The 22,771-nt window shown below is 35.7% G+C and overlaps 1 protein-coding gene across 1 annotated transcript in view; it reads left to right on the top strand.

Moving 5' to 3' along the window:
* Positions 1–22,771, top strand: part of LOC133571979 (DENN domain-containing protein 5B-like) — an 84,475-nt gene that overhangs the window by 51,765 nt on the left and 9,939 nt on the right. Inside the window, exons 10-20 of the mRNA XM_061924556.2 lie at positions 2,805–2,951; positions 8,841–8,919; positions 9,026–9,092; positions 13,635–13,763; positions 13,838–13,959; positions 14,024–14,169; positions 14,244–14,362; positions 18,114–18,304; positions 18,408–18,490; positions 21,639–21,765; positions 21,850–22,024. Coding sequence (XP_061780540.1) covers positions 2,805–2,951; positions 8,841–8,919; positions 9,026–9,092; positions 13,635–13,763; positions 13,838–13,959; positions 14,024–14,169; positions 14,244–14,362; positions 18,114–18,304; positions 18,408–18,490; positions 21,639–21,765; positions 21,850–22,024 — 1,385 coding nt within the window. The remainder of the gene's footprint in view (positions 1–2,804; positions 2,952–8,840; positions 8,920–9,025; positions 9,093–13,634; positions 13,764–13,837; positions 13,960–14,023; positions 14,170–14,243; positions 14,363–18,113; positions 18,305–18,407; positions 18,491–21,638; positions 21,766–21,849; positions 22,025–22,771) is intronic.

The following is a 22,771-nucleotide window of genomic DNA, read 5'->3' as shown; positions in this document are numbered from 1 at the left end:
TCCGGAAAAAATAAATAAATAAATATATATATATATATATATTTTTTTGTTTGTTTTTTTGCATTTTTGTAAATAAATGTTTGTATTAAAAACATTAAACAACTATTATTGAATACTACACCGGTATGTTTTAGTGCTTTCATGGCGAGTTTACTGACAGATATAAGTAAGAACTTTACACTACTTTATATTAGAAATGGCAACAGTGGAGGATGAATGTCACATAACAAGAAGATAGAGAAAAAGAAGAAGCTTAACTATCTAACTTTCTATTTTTCATTTTTTTTTAGATTTTAACAAATGTAAAGTGCGTTACAAATGTAATTCATTATTATTATTATTATTATTAATTCCTTCAGGAATTGCCTTATCTAGTTGGTTATGCAATCTATTATCATGTTACATAACCAGTAAGAGTGCTTAAAAATGTTTTTATTTTTTATTTTATTTTTTCATTTATTCCGATTCTCAATCGATTAATAATTTTCAAGAATGGATTCCGGAAAAAAACATTAACAAATAAATAAATATATATATATATATATATATATATTTTTTTTTTTGCATTTTTGTAAATAAATGCTTGTATTAAAAACATTAAACAACTATTATTGAATACTACACCGGTATGTTTTAGTGCTTTCATGGCGAATTTACTGACAGATGTAAGTAAGAACTTTACACTACTTTATATTACAAATGGCAACAGCGGAGGATGAATGTCACATAACAAGAAGATAGAGGAAAAAGAAGAAGCTTAACTATCTAACTTTCTATTTTTCATTTTTTTTGAGATTTTAACAAATGTAAAGTGCGTTACAAATGTAATTCATTATTATTATTATTATTATTATTATTATTAATTCCTTCAGGAATTGCCTTATCTAGTTGGTTATGCAATCTATTATCATGTTACATAACCAGGAAGAGTGCTTAAAAATGTTTTTATTTTTTATTTTATTTTTTCATTTATTCTGATTCTCAATCGATTAATAATTTTCAAGAATGGATTCCGGAAAAAAACATTAACAAATAAATAAATATATATATATATATATATATATATATATATATTTTTTGCATTTTTGTAAATAAATGCTTGTATTAAAAACATTAAACAACTATTATTGAATACTACACCGGTATGTTTTAGTGCTTTCATGGCGAGTTTACTGACAGATATAAGTAAGAACTTTACACTACTTTATATTAGAAATGGCAACAGCGGAGGATGAATGTCACATAACAAGAAGATAGAGAAAAAGAAGAAGCTTAACTATCTAACTTTCTATTTTTCATTTTTTTTGAGATTTTAACAAATGTAAAGTGCGTTACAAATGTAATTCATTATTATTATTATTATTATTATTATTATTAATTCCTTCAGGAATTGCCTTATCTAGTTGGTTATGCAATCTATTATCATGTTACATAACCAGTAAGAGTGCTTAAAAATGTTTTTATTTTTTATTTTATTTTTTCATTTATTCTGATTCTCAATCGATTTAATAATTTTCAAGAATGGATTCCGGAAAAAAACATTAACAAATAGATTTTTTATTTTATTTATTTATTTTTTCATTTTTGTAAATAAATGCTTGTATTAAAAACATTAAACAACTATTATTGAATACTACACCGGTATGTTTTAGTGCTTTCATGGCGAGTTTACTGACAGATGTAAGTAAGAACTTTACACTACTTTATATTAGAAATGGCAACAGCGGAGGATGAATGTCACATAACAAGAAGATAGAGAAAAAGAAGAAGCTTAACTATCTAACTTTCTATTTTTCATTTTTTTTGAGATTTTAACAAATGTAAAGTGTGTTACAAATGTTATTATTATTATTAATTCCTTCAGGAATTGCCTTATCTAGTTGGTTATGCAATCTATTATCATGTTACATAACCAGTATGAGTGCTTAAAAATGTTTTTATTTTTTATTTTATTTTTTCATTTATTCCGATTCTCAATCGATTAATAATTTTCAAGAATGGATTCCGGAAAAAAACATTAACAAATAAATAAATATATTTATTTATTTATTTTAATTTTATTTTTTTTGCATTTTTGTAAATAAATGCTTGTATTAAAAACATTAAACAACTATTATTGAATATTATTAATATTTTAATATTGTATTAAATAGATAATATACTTGTATGTTTTCCAAATTTCTTTGTAAACTTATATACCGTATTTTTTGGAGTATAAGTCGCACCGGAGTATAAGTCGCACCGGCCGAAAATGCATAATAAAGAAGGAAAAAAACATATATAAGTCGCACCAAACTATGAAAAAAACTGCGACTTATAGTCCGAAAAATACGGTACTAAATATTGTCAAGCTGGGATTGGGTTTGAGTTTCTTTAATTGATTTTTGTAAATAACATTTCAAAAATAAAATGTTTTTTAGGCCAACACTGAGCTTTTGTAACCTTTAATCTGTTTGAAAAGGGTTTATTATTATTTACATACCAAACAATATATAACAAGAAATGTGTTGGATTGAGAATCAATTCTGAATCGAATCATCACCCTAAGAATTGAATGGAGTGTTGCGGTGCCCAAAGATGTTTAAAATGAATATACGACTCTATCGTGAAGTTATTTAGTCAAATATATGCTTAAGATGGTGAAGGCTGACAAAAAATATGAGTCAACTTTAGGAATTATGAGATTATCAGTTCATTTTATTTATGTTGGACTGAAATGTTGTGGTTTGGACCTCCAAGTTGGATATTTCCCAGGAGTCTTGAACGCAGCATCAGGTATAAAGAGATTCATATTTCTTCTGTAGACCAAACGCATGTTGATGGAGAGAATGGGGAAGGAGAGCGTGGAAGTGGGAGAAGCCAACATCACTGGCCTGCAGGAGAGCACCCTGATCCACGGACTGTGTGACCTCCTGGAGAGAACCTGGGGCCACGGTCTGCAGATGAAACAGGTCAGACGCCATGACGCCTCTCCACTCGCATGGTCATTTTCTCACCACTGATCTTTCAGCACCTTTTTGGACTAACTGAAAGTCATAAGAGTAAATGACTCCATGCCAGGGTGTCAAACTCATTTTAGCTCAGGGGCCGCATGGACGAAAATCTGTTCCCAAGTGGGCCGGAATGGTAAAATCATGGCATAATAACTTCAAAATAAAGACAACTCCCTAACCCTTTTTTTAAATGTAATTTATTTATTTTTTTAAAATTTATTTTTAAATTTATTTTTAAATTTAAAAAAAAAAAAAATTTTTTTTTTTTTTTTTTTTTCAGTTAAAACAGCTCAGTGTTCCTGTCATATAGAGGATCTTTGACACGTGCTTTTCCCAGTTAAAAACAGCCCCTGTCAAATAGTGGATCTTTGACAAGTGTTTTTCCCAGTTAAAAACAGCCAAATACTTCTGTTTAATAGAGGATCTTTGACAAGAGTTAAAAACAGCCGAATGCTCCTGTCATGTAGAGAGGATCTTTGAGAAGTGTGTTTCCAGTTAAAACAGCCAAGTGCCCCTGTCGTATAGAGGATCTTTGACAAGTGTTTTCCCCAGTTAAAAACAGCCAAGTGTCCCTGTCAAATAGTGGATCTTTGACAAGTATATTTCCTGTTAAAACAACCGAATGCTCCCGTCGTATAGAGGTCTTTGACAAGGGTTTTTTCTAGTTGTAAACAACGAATGCCACTGTTATATAGAGGATCTCTGACAAGTGTTTTTTTCATTTGTAAACAGCCTAAAACCACTATTATATAGAGGATCTTTGACAATGGCTTTTTCCTGTTGTAAACAGCCTTATACCACTATTATATAAAGGATCTTTGACAAGTGTTTTTTTCCAGTTGTAAACAGCCTAATACCACTATTATATAGAGGATCTTTGACAAGTATTTGTTTCCATTTGTAAACAGCCTAATGCCACTATTATATAGAGGATCTTTGACCAGGGCTTTTTCCAGTTGTAAACAGCCTAATACTACTATTATATAGAGGATCTTTGACAAATGTTTTTCCAGTTAAAAACAGCCATATGCCCCTGTCAAATAGTGGATCTTTGACACGTGTATTTCCTGTTAAAACAACTGAATGCTCCTGTCGTATAGAGGTCTTTGACAAGGTTTTTTTTCTAGTTGTATACAACCAAATGCCACTGTTGTATAGAGGATCTCTGACAAGTGTTTTTTTCATTTGTAAACAGCCTAAAACCACTATTATATAGAGGATCCTTGACAAGGGTTTTTTCCAGTTGTAAACAGCCTAATACCACTATTATAAAGAGGATCTTTGACAAGTGTTTATCTATTTGTAAACAGCCCAATACCACTATTATATAGAGGATCTTTGACAAGTGTTTTTTTCCTTTTGTAAACAGCCTAATGCCACTAATATATAGAGGATCTTGGACAAGTGTTTATCTATTTGTAAATAGCCCAATACCACTATTACATAGAGGATCTTTGACAAGTGTTTTTTTTCCAGTTGTAAACAGCCTAATACCACTATTACCGGTACATAGAGGATCTTTGAAAAATGTTTTTCCAGTTAAAAACAGCCATATGCCCCTGTCAAATAGTGGATCTTTGACAAGTGTTTTTCCAGTTAAAAACCACCAAATGCTTCTGTTTAATAGGGGATTTTTGACAAGTGTTTTTCCAGTGAAAAACATCTGAATGCTCCTGTCATGTAGAGAGGATCTTTGAGAAGTGTGTTTCCAGTTAAAACAGCCAAGTGCCCCTGTCATATAGAGCATCTTTGACAAGGGCTTTTTCCAGTTGTAAACAGCCTTATACCACTATTACATAGAGGATCTTTGACGAGTGTTTTTTTCCAGTTGTAAACAGCCTAATACCACTATTATATAGAGGATCTTTGACAAGTGTTTTTTTTCCATTTGTAAACAGCCTAATACCACTATTATATAGAGGATCTTTGACAAGTGTTTTTCTATTTGTAAACCGCCTAATGCCACTATTATATAGAGGATCTTTGACCAGGGCTTTTCCCAGTTGTAAACAGCCTAATACCACTATTATATAGAGGATCTTTGACAAATGTTTTTCCAGTTAAAAACAGCCATATGCCCCTGTCAAATAGTGGATCTTTGACAGGTGTTTTTCCAGTTAAAAAACACCAAATGCTTCGGTTTAATAGAGGATCTTTGACAAGAGTTTTTCCAGTGAAAAACAGCCGAATGCTCCTGTCATGTAGAGAGGATCTTTGAGAAGTGTGCTTCCAGTTAAAACAGCCAAGTGCCCCTGTCGTATAGAGGATCTTTGACAAGTGCTTTTTCCCAGTTAAAAACAGCCAAGTGTCCCTGTCAAATAGTGGATCTTTGACACGTGTATTTCCTGTTAAAACAACCGAATGCTCCCGTCGTATAGAGGTCTTTGACAAGGGTTTTTTCTAGTTGTAAACAACCGAATGCCACTGTTATATAGAGGATCTCTGACAAGTGTTTTTTCATTTGTAAACAGCCTAAAACCACTATTATATAGAGGATCTTTAATAAGTGTTTTTTTCCATTTGTAAACAGCCTAATACCACTATTATATAGAGGATCTTTGACAAGTGTTTTTTCCATTTGTAAACAGCCTAATGCCACCATTATATAGAGGATCTTTGACAAGTGTTTTTTTCCAGTTGTAAACAGCCTAATACCACTATTATATAGAGGATCTTTCACAATGGCTTTTTCCAGTTGTAAACAGCCTAATACCACTATTATATAGAGGATCTTTGACAAATGTTACCTTTTTTCCATGTTCAAAAACATTCCAGGATTTTCTAGAATTCCTGGTTTTCCAAAGCCCTTTTTCCACCCTTTTTTTCTGGCAGCTAGTCCTTCCGCATTTTTCAACGCATTTCAACCGTTCCACTGTCAAAACATTCCTCTTAATCAGGACAAAAAACAAAGTTGTTTTTTGAACTGGAAAAATTCCCGTTTTTCCCCGAAATTCCAGGAATTCCATAATACCATTTCTCAATTCAACATGTTACTACTTCAACATTTCTCCACCGATTTGAAAAATTCCAACACCAACCATTTCAACTCATTCAGACCATTCAAGTTTTTTACCATTTTCAAAAAAATTCCCGCTTTTCCCGGAATCCCCAAAGTTTTTGGGAAATTCCCATTGAAATCAATGGGACATTCTTCAAAGTTCCACAACTCCCACATTTTTCATCTGATTCAAACTGTTCCAACTTCAAACTGTTCAGCCTATTTGGTAATCACAGGCTTTCTCCCGACAAATTCTCAAAATTCCCAGATTTCCCAGAATTCCAGGTTTTTGGGACATTTTTCCCATTCAAAATGAGTTGGCCATTTTTCCAACTTCCACCATTTCCACATTTTTGAACCGATTCAAACCATTCCACCTTCAACACATTCCACCATTCTGGAAATTCAAACTACCCTTTTTCCAAGTTCAAAAACATTCCAGGATTTTCCAGAATTCCTGGTTTTCCAAAGCCCTATTTCCACCCTTTTTTCTGGCGACTACTCCTCCCACATTTTTCAACACATTTCAACCGTTCCACCATCAAAACATTGCTCTTAATCAGGACAAAAAACTAAGTTGTTTTTTGAACTGGAAAAATTCCCGGTTTTCCCCGAAATTCCAGAAATTCCGTAATACCATTTCTCAATTCAACATGTTACTACTTCAACATTTCTCCACCGATTTGAAAAATTCCAACACCAGACCATTCAAGTTTTTTTTTACCATTTTCCAAAAAATTCCCGCTTTTCCCGGAATCCCAAAAGTTTTTGGGAAATTCCCATTGAAGTCAATGGGACATTCTTCAAAGTTCCACAACTCCCACATTTTTCATCATATTCAAACTGTTCCAACTTCAAACTGTTCAGCCTATTTGGTAATCGCGAGCTTTCTCTCGAAAAATTCTCAAAATTCCCAGAATTCCAGGTTTTCGGGACATTTTTCACATTCAAAATGAATTGGCCATTTTTCCAACTTCCACCATTTCCACATTTTTCAACCGATTCAAACCATTCCACCTTCAACACATTCCACCATCCTGGGAATTCAAACTACCCTTCTTCCAAGTTCAAAAACATTCTCGGATTTTCCATAATTCCTGGTTTTCCAAAGCCCTATTTCCACCCTTTTTCTGGCGACTACTCCTTCCACATTTTTAAACGCATTCCAACCGTTCCACCATCAAAACATTCTTCTTAATCAGGACAAAAAGCAAAGTTGTTTTTTGAACTGGAAAAATTCCCGGTTTTCCCGAAATTTTAGGAATTCCGTACTACCATTTCTCAATTCAACAAGTTACTTCTTCAACATTTCTCCACCAATTAGAAAAATTCCAACACCAACCATTTCAACTCATTCAGACCATTCAATTTTTTTACCATTTTCAAAAAAATTCCCTCTTTTCCCAGAATTCTCAAAGTTTTTGGGAAATCCCCATTGAAATCAATGGGACATTCTTCAAAGTTCCACAACTCCCACATTTTTCATCTGATTCAAACTGTTCCACCTTCAACACATTCCACCATTCTGGAAATTCAAACTACCCTTTTTCCAAGTTCAAAAACATTCCAGGATTTTCTAGAATTCCTGGTTTTCCAAAGCCCTATTTCCACCCTTTTCTCTGGGGGCTACTTCTTCCACATTTTTCAACGCAATCCAACCGTTCCACCGTCAAAACATTCCTCTTAATCAGGACAAAAAACAAAGTTGTTTTTTGAACTGGAAAAATTCCCGTTTTTCCCCGAAATTCCAGGAATTCCATAATACCATTTCTCAATTCAACATGTTACTACTTCAACATTTCTCCACCGATTTGAAAAATTCCAACACCGACCATTTCAACTCATTCAGACCATTCAATCTTTTTACCATTTTCAAAAAAATTCCCGCTTTTCCCAGAATCCCCAAAGTTTTTGGGAAATTCCCATTGAAATCAATGGGACATTCTTCAAAGTTCCACAACTCCCACATTTTTCATCTGATTCAAACTGTTCCAACTTCAGACTGTTCAGCCTATTTGGTAATCACAGGCTTTCTCTCGACAAATTCTCAAAATTCCCAGATTTCCCAGGATTCCAGGTTTTTGGGACATTTTTCCCATTCAAAATGAATTGGCCATTTTTCCAGCTTCCACCATTTCCACATTTTTCAACCGATTCAAACCATTCCACCTTCAACACATTCCACCATCCTGGAAATTCAAACAATAATTTTTCCAAGTTAAAAAACATTCCAGGATTTTCCAGAATTCCTGGTTTTCCAAAGCCCTTTTTCCACCCTTTTTTTGTGGCGGCTACTGCTACCACATTTTTAAACGCATTTCAACCGTTCCACCGTCAAAACATTCCTCTTAATCAGGACAAAAAACAAAGTTGTTTTTTGAACTGGAAAAATTCCCGGTATTCCCCGAAATTCCAGGAATTCCGTAATACCATTCCTCAATTCAACATGTTACTACTTCAACATTTCTCCACCGATTTGAAAAATTCCAACACCAACCATTTCAACTCATTCAAACCATTCAAGCTTTTTACCATTTTCTAAAAAATTCCCGCTTTTCCCGGAATTCACAAAGTTTTTGGGAAATCCCCATTGAAATCAATGGGACATTCTTCAAAGTTCCACAACTCCCACATTTTTCATCTGATTCAAACTGTTCCAACTTCAAAATATTCAGCCTATTTGGGAATTGTGTGCTCTACTTCAACAATTAAAAAAAAATTCCAGGATTTCAGTTCAACTTCAGCATTGGAGCATTCACACACAATTCCTTCAGGAATAACCTCATCTAGTTGTTTATGGTCTACTAGGCAGCTCTCATATTATGGTGTGTTTTATTTGTTGTGAGCAGGGGAAGTCAGCTCTGTGGTCCCACCTGCTTCATTACCAGGCGACCCTGCCGAAGACAGAAATGCCAGCAGAGTCTCCAGGTCTGATCCACACTTGTAGAATTCTATTAGAGCTGGTTAGACACCAGTGATGTATGATGTCATGTCTAACCGCCACATGTAATGCTTCATATGTTTTATTTTTCAGGGTCCGAGCAGAGAACATTTGATGATGCCACGCTCGTCCTGCGAGGATCTTTGATACAAGATATGAGGTAGAATATTTTCTTTGCTCATGACTACTCTACTAGTCTACTACTAGTAGACTAGTAGACTATGTTTACCATAATAAAAATGTGGTACCTGTCAGAATAATTGTATCTAAGTTATCACAAAACTTTGTGTTTCAATGACTTCCCGGCTAGAAGACAAAAGCTGTCTTTGATCCTACCAAGCAGAAGGCTTGTAAAACTCCACTGTGTAGGATGGGAAGCAACATGAAGGTGTTCCGTTTCTTTCATGTATTGTAATCAACAGAAAGATATTGTCTTGACCCGAGTCTATTCTTTTCTTTTGACTGTTCTGTAATCAAAGGCGATGGCTGTTTACGACCCCCCTCCCTTAGAAACAGCTGTTGCCATGTAATCAGGGAAAGTCCAAATAAAAGAGGAGGCGTACAATCTTTTGCCAGAGAGTTAAATTTGGCTCAATTGAGGAGAGACGCCTGGCGAAAGATTGTACGTCCTCTTTTATTTGGACTTTCCTTGATTACATGGCAACAGCTGTTTCTAAGGGAGGGGGGTCGCAAACAACCATCGCCTTTGATTACAGAACATCTGTGGCTGTGAAGTGAACACTAGTAAGGTTGTAAATACTGTATAGAGTAGGCTAACCCATGTGGTTCCTGTGGATGTGAACACAATTTCTGTAGTGACTAAATAACATAGTGACAGAAAGAGACAAAGTAATGTTTAAATAATGTCAATAAGTAGATGAACCATCTGTGGCTGTGAAGTAAACACTAGTAAGGTTGTAAATACTGTATAGAGTAGGCTAACCCATGTGGTTCCTGTGGATGTCAACACAATTATTGTAGTGACTAAATAACAATGTGACTGAAACAGACAAGGTAATGTGTAAATAATGTCAATAACTAGATGAACCATCTGTGGCTGTGAAGTGAACACTAGTAAGGTTGTAAATACTGTAGAGAGTAGGCTAACCCATGTGGTTCCTGTGGATGTCAACACAATTATTGTAGTGACTAAATTACAGTGACTGAATCAGACAAAATTATGTCTAAATAATGTCAATAACTAGATGAACCATCTTTGGCTGTGAAGTGAACACTAGTAAGGTTGTAAATACTGTATAGAGAAGGCTCACCCATGTGGTTCCTGTGGATGTGAACACAATTTGTAATTACTGTAGTGACTAAATAACATAGTGAAACAGACAAAGTAATGTGTAAATAATGTCAATAAGTAGATGAACCATCTGTGGCTGTGAAGTAAACACTAGTAAGGTTGTAAATACTGTATAGAGTAGGCTAACCCATGTGGTTCCTGTGGATGTGAACACAAGTTGTAATTACTGTAGTGACTAAATAACATAGTGACTGAAACAGACAAAGTAATGTGGAAATAATGTCAATAACTAGATGAACCATCTGTGGCTGTGAAGTAAACACTAGTAAGGTTGTAAATACTGTATAGAGTAGGCTAACCCATGTGGTTCCTGTGGATGTCAACACAATTATTGTAGTGACTAAATAACAATGTGACTGAAACAGATAAGGTAATGTGTAAATAATGTCAATAACTAGATGAACCATCTGTGGCTGTGAAGTGAACACTAGTAAGGTTGTAAATACTGTAGAGAGTAGGCTAACCCATGTGGTTCCTGTGGATGTCAACACAATTATTGTAGTGACTAAATTACAGTGACTGAATCAGACAAAATGATGTCTAAATAATGTCAATAACTAGATGAACCATCTTTGGCTGTGAAGTGAACACTAGTAAGGTTGTAAATACTGTATAGAGAAGGCTCACCCATGTGGTTCCTGTGGATGTCAACACAATTATTGTAGTGACTAAATAACAATGTGACTGAAACAGATAAGGTAATGTGTAAATAATGTCAATAACTAGATGAACCATCTGTGGCTGTGAAGTGAACACTAGTAAGGTTGTAAATACTGTAGAGAGTAGGCTAACCCATGTGGTTCCTGTGGATGTCAACACAATTATTGTAGTGACTAAATTACAGTGACTGAATCAGACAAAATGATGTCTAAATAATGTCAATAACTAGATGAACCATCTTTGGCTGTGAAGTGAACACTAGTAAGGTTGTAAATACTGTATAGAGAAGGCTCACCCATGTGGTTCCTGTGGATGTCAACACAATTATTGTAGTGACTAAATAACAATGTGACTGAAACAGATAAGGTAATGTGTAAATAATGTCAATAACTAGATGAACCATCTGTGGCTGTGAAGTGAACACTAGTAAGGTTGTAAATACTGTAGAGAGTAGGCTAACCCATGTGGTTCCTGTGGATGTCAACACAATTATTGTAGTGACTAAATTACAGTGACTGAATCAGACAAAATGATGTCTAAATAATGTCAATAACTAGATGAACCATCTTTGGCTGTGAAGTGAACACTAGTAAGGTTGTAAATACTGTATAGAGAAGGCTCACCCATGTGGTTCCTGTGGATGTGAACACAATTTGTAATTACTGTAGTGACTAAATAACATAGTGAAACAGACAAAGTAATGTGTAAATAATGTCAATAAGTAGATGAACCATCTGTGGCTGTGAAGTGAACACTAGTAAGGTTGTAAATACTGTATAGAGTAGGCTAACCCATGTGGTTCCTGTGGATGTGAACACAAGTTGTAATTACTGTAGTGACTAAATAACATAGTGAAACAGACAAAGTAATGTGTAAATAATGTCAATAAGTAGATGAACCATCTGTGGCTGTGAAGTGAACACTAGTAAGGTTGTAAATACTGTATAGAGTAGGCTAACCCATGTGGTTCCTGTGGATGTGAACACAAGTTGTAATTACTGTAGTGACTAAGTAACATAGTGACTGAATCAGACAAAATAATGTGTACATAATGTAAATAACTAGATGAACCATCTGTGGCTGTGAAGTGAACACTAGTAAGGTTGTAAATACTGTATAGAGTAGGCTAACCCATGTGGTTCCTGTGGATGTGAACACAAGTTGTAATTACTGTAGTGACTAAATAACATAGTGACTGAAACAGACAAAGTAATGTGGAAATAATGTCAATAACTAGATGAACCATCTGTGGCTGTGAAGTAAACACTAGTAAGGTTGTAAATACTGTATAGAGTAGGCTAACCCATGTGGTTCCTGTGGATGTGAACACAATTTCTGTAGTGACTAAATAACATAGTGACTGAAAGAGACAAAGTAATGTTTAAATAATGTCAATAAGTAGATGAACCATCTGTGGCTGTGAAGTAAACACTAGTAAGGTTGTAAATACTGTAGAGAGTAGGCTAACCCATGTGGTTCCTGTGGATGTCAACACAATTATTGTAGTGACTAAATTACAGTGACTGAATCAGACAAAATGATGTCTAAATAATGTCAATAACTAGATGAACCATCTTTGGCTGTGAAGTGAACACTAGTAAGGTTGTAAATACTGTATAGAGAAGGCTCACCCATGTGGTTCCTGTGGATGTGAACACAATTTGTAATTACTGTAGTGACTAAATAACATAGTGAAACAGACAAAGTAATGTGTAAATAATGTCAATAAGTAGATGAACCATCTGTGGCTGTGAAGTGAACACTAGTAAGGTTGTAAATACTGTATAGAGTAGGCTAACCCATGTGGTTCCTGTGGATGTGAACACAAGTTGTAATTACTGTAGTGACTAAGTAACATAGTGACTGAATCAGACAAAATAATGTGTACATAATGTAAATAACTAGATGAACCATCTGTGGCTGTGAAGTGAACACTAGTAAGGTTGTAAATACTGTATAGAGTAGGCTAACCCATGTGGTTCCTGTGGATGTGAACACAAGTTGTAATTACTGTAGTGACTAAATAACAGAGTGAAACAGACAAAGTAATGTGTAAATAATGTCAATAACTAGATGAACCATCTGTGGCTGTGAAGTGAACACTAGTAAGGTTGTAAATACTGTATAGAGTAGGCTAACCCATGTGGTTCCTGTGGATGTGAACACAAGTTGTAATTATTGTAGTGACTAAATAACATAGTGACTGAAACAGACAAAGTAATGTGTAAATAATGTAAATAAGTAGACGAACCATCTGTGGCTGTGAAGTGAACACTAGTAAGGTTGTAAATACTGTACAGAGTAGGCTAACCCATGTGGTTCCTGTGGATGTCAACACAATTATTGTAGTGACTAAATGACAGTGACTGAATCAGACAAAATTATGTCTAAATGTCAATAACTAGATGAACCATCTGTGGCTGTGAAGTGAACACTAGTAAGGTTGTAAATACTGTATAGAGTAGGCTAACCCATGTGGTTCCTGTGGATGTCAACACAATTATTGTAGTGACTAAATAACATAGTGACTGAATCAGACAAAATAATGTGTAAATAATGTCAATAACTAGATAAATCATCTGTGGCTGTGAAGTGAACACGAGTAAGGTTGTAAATACTGTATAGAGTAGGCTCACCCATGTGGTTCCTGTGGATGCGAACCCCCGGCTTATTTTCAGTCTTTTTCACGAAGTTCCAATCACATGCCTGCATATGTTATTTATTTTTCAGGTTTATCCAAACTATGAGCGAGGGTCTCTCTGAAGTGGGCCAAGCCCGAGCGTGGATAAGTCTAGCCCTGGAGAAGAAGATGCTGTCTCAGCACCTTAAAGAGCTGCTCACGAACCAGGAGTTGCTCAGGTGAATGAACAAAATGGACGATTGACCTCATCTCTCCACTCACTGACCATCTCTGCCGTGTTTCGGACGCCCAGGCACTTGTACAAACCTCACGCCTTCCTGCTCTGCGAGGAAGAACGGGAGCAGTTCCTGTTCCACCTTCTCTCCCTCAACACGGTGGACTACCTCTGCTTCACGCGGGCCTTCCACTCCATCGGTGAGTCGGACTCGTCTTGTTTCGTATCGAAAAAAGACATTTCCTCTTCATAAACTCCACACAGATATTCCATACCGGGTGGCGATCATCCCCATGAAGAAGCTCAGCATTGCCATGGCGACCGTCAACCCCTGGGTGTGTGTGTCTGGAGAGATGGGAGATTCAGGGGTCAGACAGATCCCCAAGAACACGCAGGATATTTTCTTCCAGGTCTGTGACGCTTATAACGTTTTTGAGTAGCAACATTATAAACACGAGGTATTTTTTTTTTTTTTTGCTACTAGTGCAAGAACCTGGGCCGGCTGAGCACTTTGCAGCTGGGACAGGAGAACTCGGGCCTGCTGGCCAAGTGTCTCATCGACTGCGTGATGGTCTACAACGAGATCACGGGGCACACCTACAAGTAAGAGCAACTCTTCTGCTACTCCCTCAACACCGACACAGTCGCCAGTAAAAGACGCTCCCTTTTTGCAAAGGAAACGTCAAATAACGCGGAACAACGAAGCGAAAGTTGAAAAAATGCTCTGTCGGAGGTTTATACAGTCGTCACAGGGGCATTTTTACCACTGTGTTACATGGCCTTTCCTTTTAACAACACTCAGTAAAGGTTTGGGAACTGAGGAGACACATTTTTGAAGTGGAATTATTTCCCACTCTTGCTTGATGTACAGCTTAAGTTGTTCAACAGTCTCCCTTCTCATATTTTATGCTTCATATTGCGCCACATATTTTCAATGGGAGACAGGTCTGGACTGCAGGCGGGCCAGGAAAGTACCCGCACTCCTTTTTTTTTTTTACAAAGCCACGCTGTTGTAACACGTGGCTTGGCATTGTCTTGCTGAAATAAGCAGGGGCGTCCATGAAAAAGGCCTTGCTTGGATGGCAACATACAAACCCCGTTTCCATATGAGTTGGGAAATTGTGTTAGATGTAAATATAAACGGAATACAATGATTTGCAAATCCTTTTCAACCCATATTCAATTGAATGCACTACAAAGACAAGCTATTTGATGTTCAAACTCATAAACTTTATTTTTTTTTTGCAAATAATAACTAACTTAGAATTTCATGGCTGCAACACGTGACAAAGTAGTTGGGAAAGGGCATGTTCACCACTGTGTTACATGGCCTTTCCTTTTAACAACACTCAATAAACGACTGGGAACTGAGGAAACTAATTGTTGAAGCTTTGAAAGTGGAATTCTTTCCCATTCTTGTCGTTCAACAGTCCGGGGTCTCCGCTGTCGTATTTTACGCTTCATAATGTGCCACACATTTTCGATGGGAGACAGGTCTGGACTGCAGGCGGGCCAGGAAAGTACCCGCACTCTTTTTTTTACAAAGCCACGCTGTTATAACACGTGGCTTGGCATTGTCTTGCTGAAATAAGCAGGGGCATCCATGAAAAAGGCCTTGCTTGGATGGCAACATACAAACCCCGTTTCCATATGAGTTGGGAATTTGTGTTAGATGTAAATATAAACGGAATACAATGATTTGCAAATCCTTTTCAACCCATATTCAATTGAATGCACTACAAAGACAACATATTTGATGTTCAAACTCATAAACTTTATTTTTTTTTGCAAATAATAATTAACTTAGAATTTCATGGCTGCAACACGTGCCAAAGTAGTTGGGAAAGGGCATGTTCACCACTGTGTTACATGGCCTTTTCTTTTAACAACACTCAATAAACGACTGGGAACTGAGGAAACTAATTGTTGAAGCTTTGAAAGTGGAATTCTTTCCCATTCTTGTCGTACAACAGTCCGCGGTCTCCGCTGTCGTATTTTACGCTTCATAATGCGCCACACATTTTCGATGGGAGGCAGGTCTGGACTGCAGGCGGGCCAGGAAAGTACCCGCACTCTTTTTTTTTTACAAAGCTACGCTGTTGTAACACGTGGCTTGGCATTGTCTTGCTGAAATAAGCAGGGGCGTCCATGAAAAAGGCCTTGCTTGGATGGCAACATACAAACCCCGTTTCCATATGAGTTGGGAAATTGTGTTAGATGTAAATATAAACGGAATACAATGATTTGCAAATCCTTTTCAACCCATATTCAGTTGAATGCACTACAAAGACAAGATATTTGATGTTCAAACTCATAAACTTTATTTTTTTTTTGCAAATAATAGTTAACTTAGAATTTCATGGCTGCAACAGGTGCCAAAGTAGTTGGGAAAGGGCATGTTCACCACTGTGTTACATGGCCTTTTCTTTTAACAACATTCAATAAACGACTGGGAACTGAGGAAACTAATTGTTGAAGCTTTGAAAGTGGAATTCTTTCCCATTCTTGTCGTTCAACAGTCCGGAGGTCTCCGCTGTCGTATTTTACGCTTCATAATGTGCCACACATTTTCGATGGGAGACAGGTCTGGACTGCAGGCGGGCCAGGAAAGTACCCGCACTTTTTTTTTTTTTTTTTACAAAGCCACGCTGTTGTAACACGTGGCTTGGCATTGTCTTGCTGAAATAAGCAGGGGCGTCCATGAAAAAGACCTTGCTTGGATGGCAACATACAAACCCTGTTTCCCTATGAGTTGGGAAATTGTGTTAGATGTAAATATAAACGGAATACAATGATTTGCAAATCCTTTTCAACCCATATTCAATTGAATATGCTACAAAGACAACATATTTGATGTTCAAACTCATAAACTTTATTTTTTTTTTGCAAATAATAATTAACTTAGAATTTCATGGCTGCAACACGTGCCAACGTAGTTGGGAAAGGGCATGTTCACCACTGTGTTACATCACCTTTTCTTTTAACAACACTCAATAAACGACTGGGAACTGAGAAAACTAATTGTTGAAGCTTTGAAAGTGGAATTCTTTCCAATTCTTGTCGTTCAACAGTCCGGGGTCTCCGCTGTTGTATTTTACGCTTCATAATGCGCCACACATTTTCAATGGGAGACAGGTCTGGACTGCAGGCGGACCAGGAAAGTACTCGCACTCTTTTTTTTTTACGAAGCCACGCTGTTGTATGACGTGCTGAATGTGGCTTGGCATTGTCATAGTTTTCAGTTTTTTGTACCCTTTTGAGTTTTGAATAATTAAATATGTTCCTACCTTCACGCCTTGTCCGGAACAGTCCGATTGCTTCCCGGGAGAACAAATCTCGCAGTAAGCTGCGACCCCCCCACACCCCACCCCCCGTCTTGACAAACGTTCTCAGTCTTTTTTGCCACTTGTGCCAGCTTTTTTTAAACATGTTGCAGGCATCAAATTCCAAATGTACGGAGCCCTTAAAGGGACATGGGGGGAATTTTTTTTATTAATTTTTTTTTTTTTTTTTAGACATGTATCTCGTGCGCACGAGAAACTTTTTATAAAGTTATAAAAAAATGAATTAAAACAATTATAATTTTTTTTTTAGACATGTATCTCGTGCGCATGAGAAACTTTTTATAAAGTTATAAAAAAAATAAATTAATAAAAAATGTTTTTGTTTTTTTTGTTGTTTTTTGTTTTAAGACATGTATCTCGTGGGAAAGAGATTAATGTCTAAAAAAATTTAAAATTAAAAAAAATTATAATTTTTTTTAAATTTTTTATAACTTTATAAAAAGTTTCTCGTGTGCACGAGATACATGTCTAAAAAATTTTTTTTAAATAAAATAAAATTATAAAACAAAAAAATGTCCCCCCATGTCCCTTTAGGGGCTCCGTACAAATGGGCTAATATTTGCACAAAAACAACAACAAAGTTTTTAAATATCTTGTCTTTGCAGTCTATTCAATTGAATATAAGTTGAAAAGGATTTGTTGTATTCTCTTTTTATTTACCATTTACACAACATGACAACTTCACTGGTTTGGGGGTTTGTATATGAAATACACATTTTATAATAAAAAGAGAATATTATCAAAATAAATATCAAAAATGTATATTTTTGTTTTACCATTTTTTTTGTAACATTAAACCTACCAAATATGCTTACAATTATGATTTTTTTTATTTGATTATTTATTTATTTACAGTATGCCGTCATTCATTTATATGATGCATCAAAATAAGAGACTTTTTGTTCACTTTGACATATTTGAGGATTCGCTTTGCTTCGTTTGACCGCAGGTGTGCCCAATCAGCGCCATTTCCTCTTCCAATTTGTCCGAATCTTCCTTTTTCCTGGCAGGTTCCCGTGCGGTCGCTGGCTGGGCAAAGGCGTGGGCGACGGCAGCCTGGAGCGAGTCCTCATCGGTCAGCTGGTGTCCCCGGGCGGAGACGAGGATTCCGGAAGGTGGACGGGGACGCCGCCGCCGCAGGAGCTGGCCTCGCCTTCCCAGGGCGTGCGTGCTGTGCTGGGGTCTCTTGGCAACCGAACCAGTGCGTAGTGACGACACTTTCACTCCTCCCCCACAAAGGCTGACCCACTTGTTGGGAAGCTTCTCCTTCCCTTTGTCATGTTTCTCTTCTTGTCCTCTCACAGGAGTGCTGTCTGTTGAAGTCCACGAGGACATGAGGGAGGCGGCCAACAACCTGGTCAAGCACTTCCACAAACCTGAACAAGAGGTGCGTATACTGGATGGACAGAAAACTACTTGAAGCTCAACAGCGCCTCTGCTGGTTGCAGCCAGGCAGTGCACCCTTTTTGCCATACAATAATACCTCAACTTGAAGGGGAACTGCACTTTTTTGTAACAGACACCTTCATAACAATATGTAATATGTACAATATATATATAATGTAGTAACAGACACCTTCATAACAATATGTAATATGTACAATATAAACACTGCAAGTATATATATAATGTAGTAACAGACACCTTCATAACAATATGTAATATGTACAATATACACACTGCAAGTATATATATAATGTAGTAACAGACACCTTCATAACAATATGTAATATGTACAATATACACACTGCAAGTATATATATATATATAATGTAGTAACAGACACCTTCATAACAATATGTAATATGTACAATATACACACTGCAAGTATATATATATAATGTAGTAACAGACAACTTCATAACAATATGTAATATGCACAATATACACACTGCAAGTATATATATAATGTAGTAACAGACACCTTCATAACAATATGTAATATGTACAATATACACACTGCAAGTGTATATATATATAATGTAGTAACAGACACCTTCATAACAATGTGTAATGTGTACAATATACACACTGCAAGTATATATATATAATGTAGTAACCGACACCTTCATAACAATGTGTAATATGTACAATATACACACTGCAAGTATATAAATGTAGCAACAGACACCTTCATAACAATATGTAATATATACACACTGCAAGTATATATATAATGTAGTAACAGACACCTTCATAACAATATGTAATATGTACAATATACACACTGCAAGTATATATATATAATGTAGTAACAGACACCTTCATAACAATATGTACAATATACACAGTGCAAGTGTATATATATAATGTAGTAACAGACACCTTCATAACAATATGTAATATGTACAATATACACACTGCAAGTGTATATAATGTAGTAACAGACACCTTCATAACACTATGTAATATGTACAATACACACACTGCATGTATATATATAATGTAGTAACAGACACCTTCATAACAATATGTAATATGTACAATATACACACTGCAAGTATATATATATATATATATATATAATGTAGTGACAGACACCTTCATAACAATATGTAATATGTACAATATACACACTGCAAGTATATATATATAATGTAGTAACAGACACCTTCATAACAATATGTAATACGTACAATGTACACACTGCAAGTATATATATAATGTAGTAACAGACACCTTCATAACAATATGTAATATATACACACTGCAAGTATATATATAATGCAGTAACAGACACCTTCATAACAATATGTAATATGTACAATATACACACTGCAAGTATATATATAATGTAGTAACAGACACCTTCATAACAATATGTAATATGTACAATATACACACTGCAAGTATATATATAATGTAGTAACAGACACCTTCATAACAATATGTAATATGTACAATATACACACTGCAAGTATATATATAATGTAGTAACAGACACCTTCATAACAATATGTACAATATACACACTGCAAGTGTATATATATAACGTAGTAACAGACACCTTCATAACAATATGTAATATGTACAATATACACAATGCAAGTATATGTATAATGTAGTAACAGACACCTTCATAACAATGTGTAATATGTACAATAAAAACACTGCAAGTATATATATAATGTAGTAACAGACACCTTCATAACAATATGTAATATGTACAATATACACACTGCAAGTGTGTATATATATATATATATATAATGTAGTAACAGACACCTTCATAACAATATGTAATATGTACACACTGCAAGTATATACATCATGTAGTAACAGACACCTTCATAACAATATGTAATATGTACAATATAAACACTGCAAGTATATATATATAATGTAGTAACAGACACCTTCATAACAATATGTAATATGTACAATATACACACTGCAAGTGTATATAATGTAGTAACAGACACCTTCATAACAATATGTAATATGCACAATATACACACTGCATGTATATATACTGTATATAATGTAGTAACAGACACATTCATAACAATATGTAACATGTACAATATACACACTGCAAGTATATATATATATATATATATATATATATATATATATATATATATATATATATATATATATATATATATATATATATAAAATGTAGTAACAGACACCTTCATAACAATGTGTAGTATGTACAATATAAATACTGCAAGTATATATATAATGTAGTAACAGACACCTTCATAACAATATGTAATATGTACAATATACACACTGCAAGTATATATATATATAATGTAGTAACAGACACCTTCATAACAATATGTACAATATAGACACTGCAAGTATATATATAATGTAGTAACAGACACCTTCATAACAATATGTAATATGTACAATATACACACTGCAAGTATATATATAATGTAGTAACAGACACCTTCATAACAATATGTAATATGTACAATATACACACTGCAAGTATATATATAATGTAGTAACAGACACCTTCATAACAATATGTACAATATACACACTGCAAGTGTATATATATAACGTAGTAACAGACACCATAACAATATGTAATATGTACAATATAAACACTGCAAGTATATATATAATGTAGTAACAGACACCTTCATAACAATATGTAATATGTACAATATACACACTGCAAGTGTATATATATATATACAATGTAGTAACAGACACCTTCATAACAATATGTAATATGTACAATGTACACACTGCAAGTATATGTATAATGTAGTAACAGACACCTTCATAACAATATGTAACATGTACAATATACACACTGCAAGTATATACATAATGTAGTAACAGACACCTTCATAACAATGTGTGATGATGTACGGGAAATGTACCAATGGTACATACAGTATACTGGATGATGCCCAGTGGGATGCACTGTTGTTATCTACCACCACTCCTTACCATCTGTGTTAATTTCACCAAGGCAGCCTTTTTGCCTGTTTTAAAATGTCGTCTGTGAAGTTAATTGTTGAAGACGTTGACCCGGAATCGTGTTTGTGTGTCTTTGTCCTCCGCAGAGAGGAAATGTGACCGTCTTGTTATGTGGCGAGGGAGGTTTAGTTGCCTCTCTGGAGAAGTTCCTCCTCCACGGCTTCAAGTCCAGCCGTCTTTTCCAGCGAAACGTCTTCGTCTGGGACTTTGTGGGTGAGTTCTGTCCCCACCTGCTGGCCAACACTCTGAACTACAAGCCCTGCCTGACACGTTGGTCTGACTCCGCCCCCCTCGTAGAGAAGGCAGTGGTTTCCCTGGAGACGGCCGATCAAAATGGCGACCTGGCGGGCTCGATGCTGAGGAAGGAGCCGCCCTGCGACTTGCTCTGTCATTACGTCAACTGCATCAACGCCTCGCCGAGAAATATCGGGAAGGAGGGGAAGTTCCAGTTGCTGGTCTGCCTGGGAGTCAGGTGAGCAGCTGTTATACGTCTTTCAATTTTTTTTTAAAAAGTATTAAATTGCAGCGTCATTGTGTGGACCGGAAGCCGCTTTTTTTTTTTTTTTTTTTTTTTACATCGGAGCAGGTAAAAATAAGAGGATAAGTAATCAAAACGAAGGCACGTTGACTAAGACGATAACACAAGCAGTTGCAATGTTAGTGTAACCTATTTTTATGGGCTTTCCTCTTTGTGGTGTTAAGTTCCTGTTATACGCTGTTATACAGTATATGCCTTGAGCTCTTATTTTGAAGGCGCCAAGAGCGGAAGTGAGGACACGTGGTAGTGGAGCGGAGGTTTTGGAAAGAAAGAAAATAGAGTGGTCCTCGTGTAAAACTGGAGCCTCCTTGTTTGTTAGTTTGTAGTTTTATATACTATATGCGACATTTATAAACCCTCGGTTACATTAGGAAAAGTATAAATACGAAATGCGATCATATTTAATTTCGTCGAGTCATTCGGACTAGAACCAATCACAGCTCTTTATTGGCGTACATGGAAAGAGGGGTGGGGCTTGGTATGAACGACAGCCAATCAGATGCTCTTCCTTGCGAGGTACGGAAGTCAGCGCCAAAGCCTTTGGTCATTTCTGTGGTAATGAGATTAATGTGCTAATAAAACCTCTTTCTTGTTTAGAAGTACATACAATATTAACTGCACATAATAAATATTCATCAAGTCTTTGGATGTATTCATTCAAAAAACTTACATATATGATAA

Source organism: Nerophis lumbriciformis, linkage group LG29 (genome assembly GCF_033978685.3).
Source record: "Nerophis lumbriciformis linkage group LG29, RoL_Nlum_v2.1, whole genome shotgun sequence".
NCBI classification, from domain to species: Eukaryota; Metazoa; Chordata; class Actinopteri; order Syngnathiformes; family Syngnathidae; genus Nerophis; species Nerophis lumbriciformis.
This window is presented reverse-complemented; position numbering and strand designations above follow the sequence as displayed.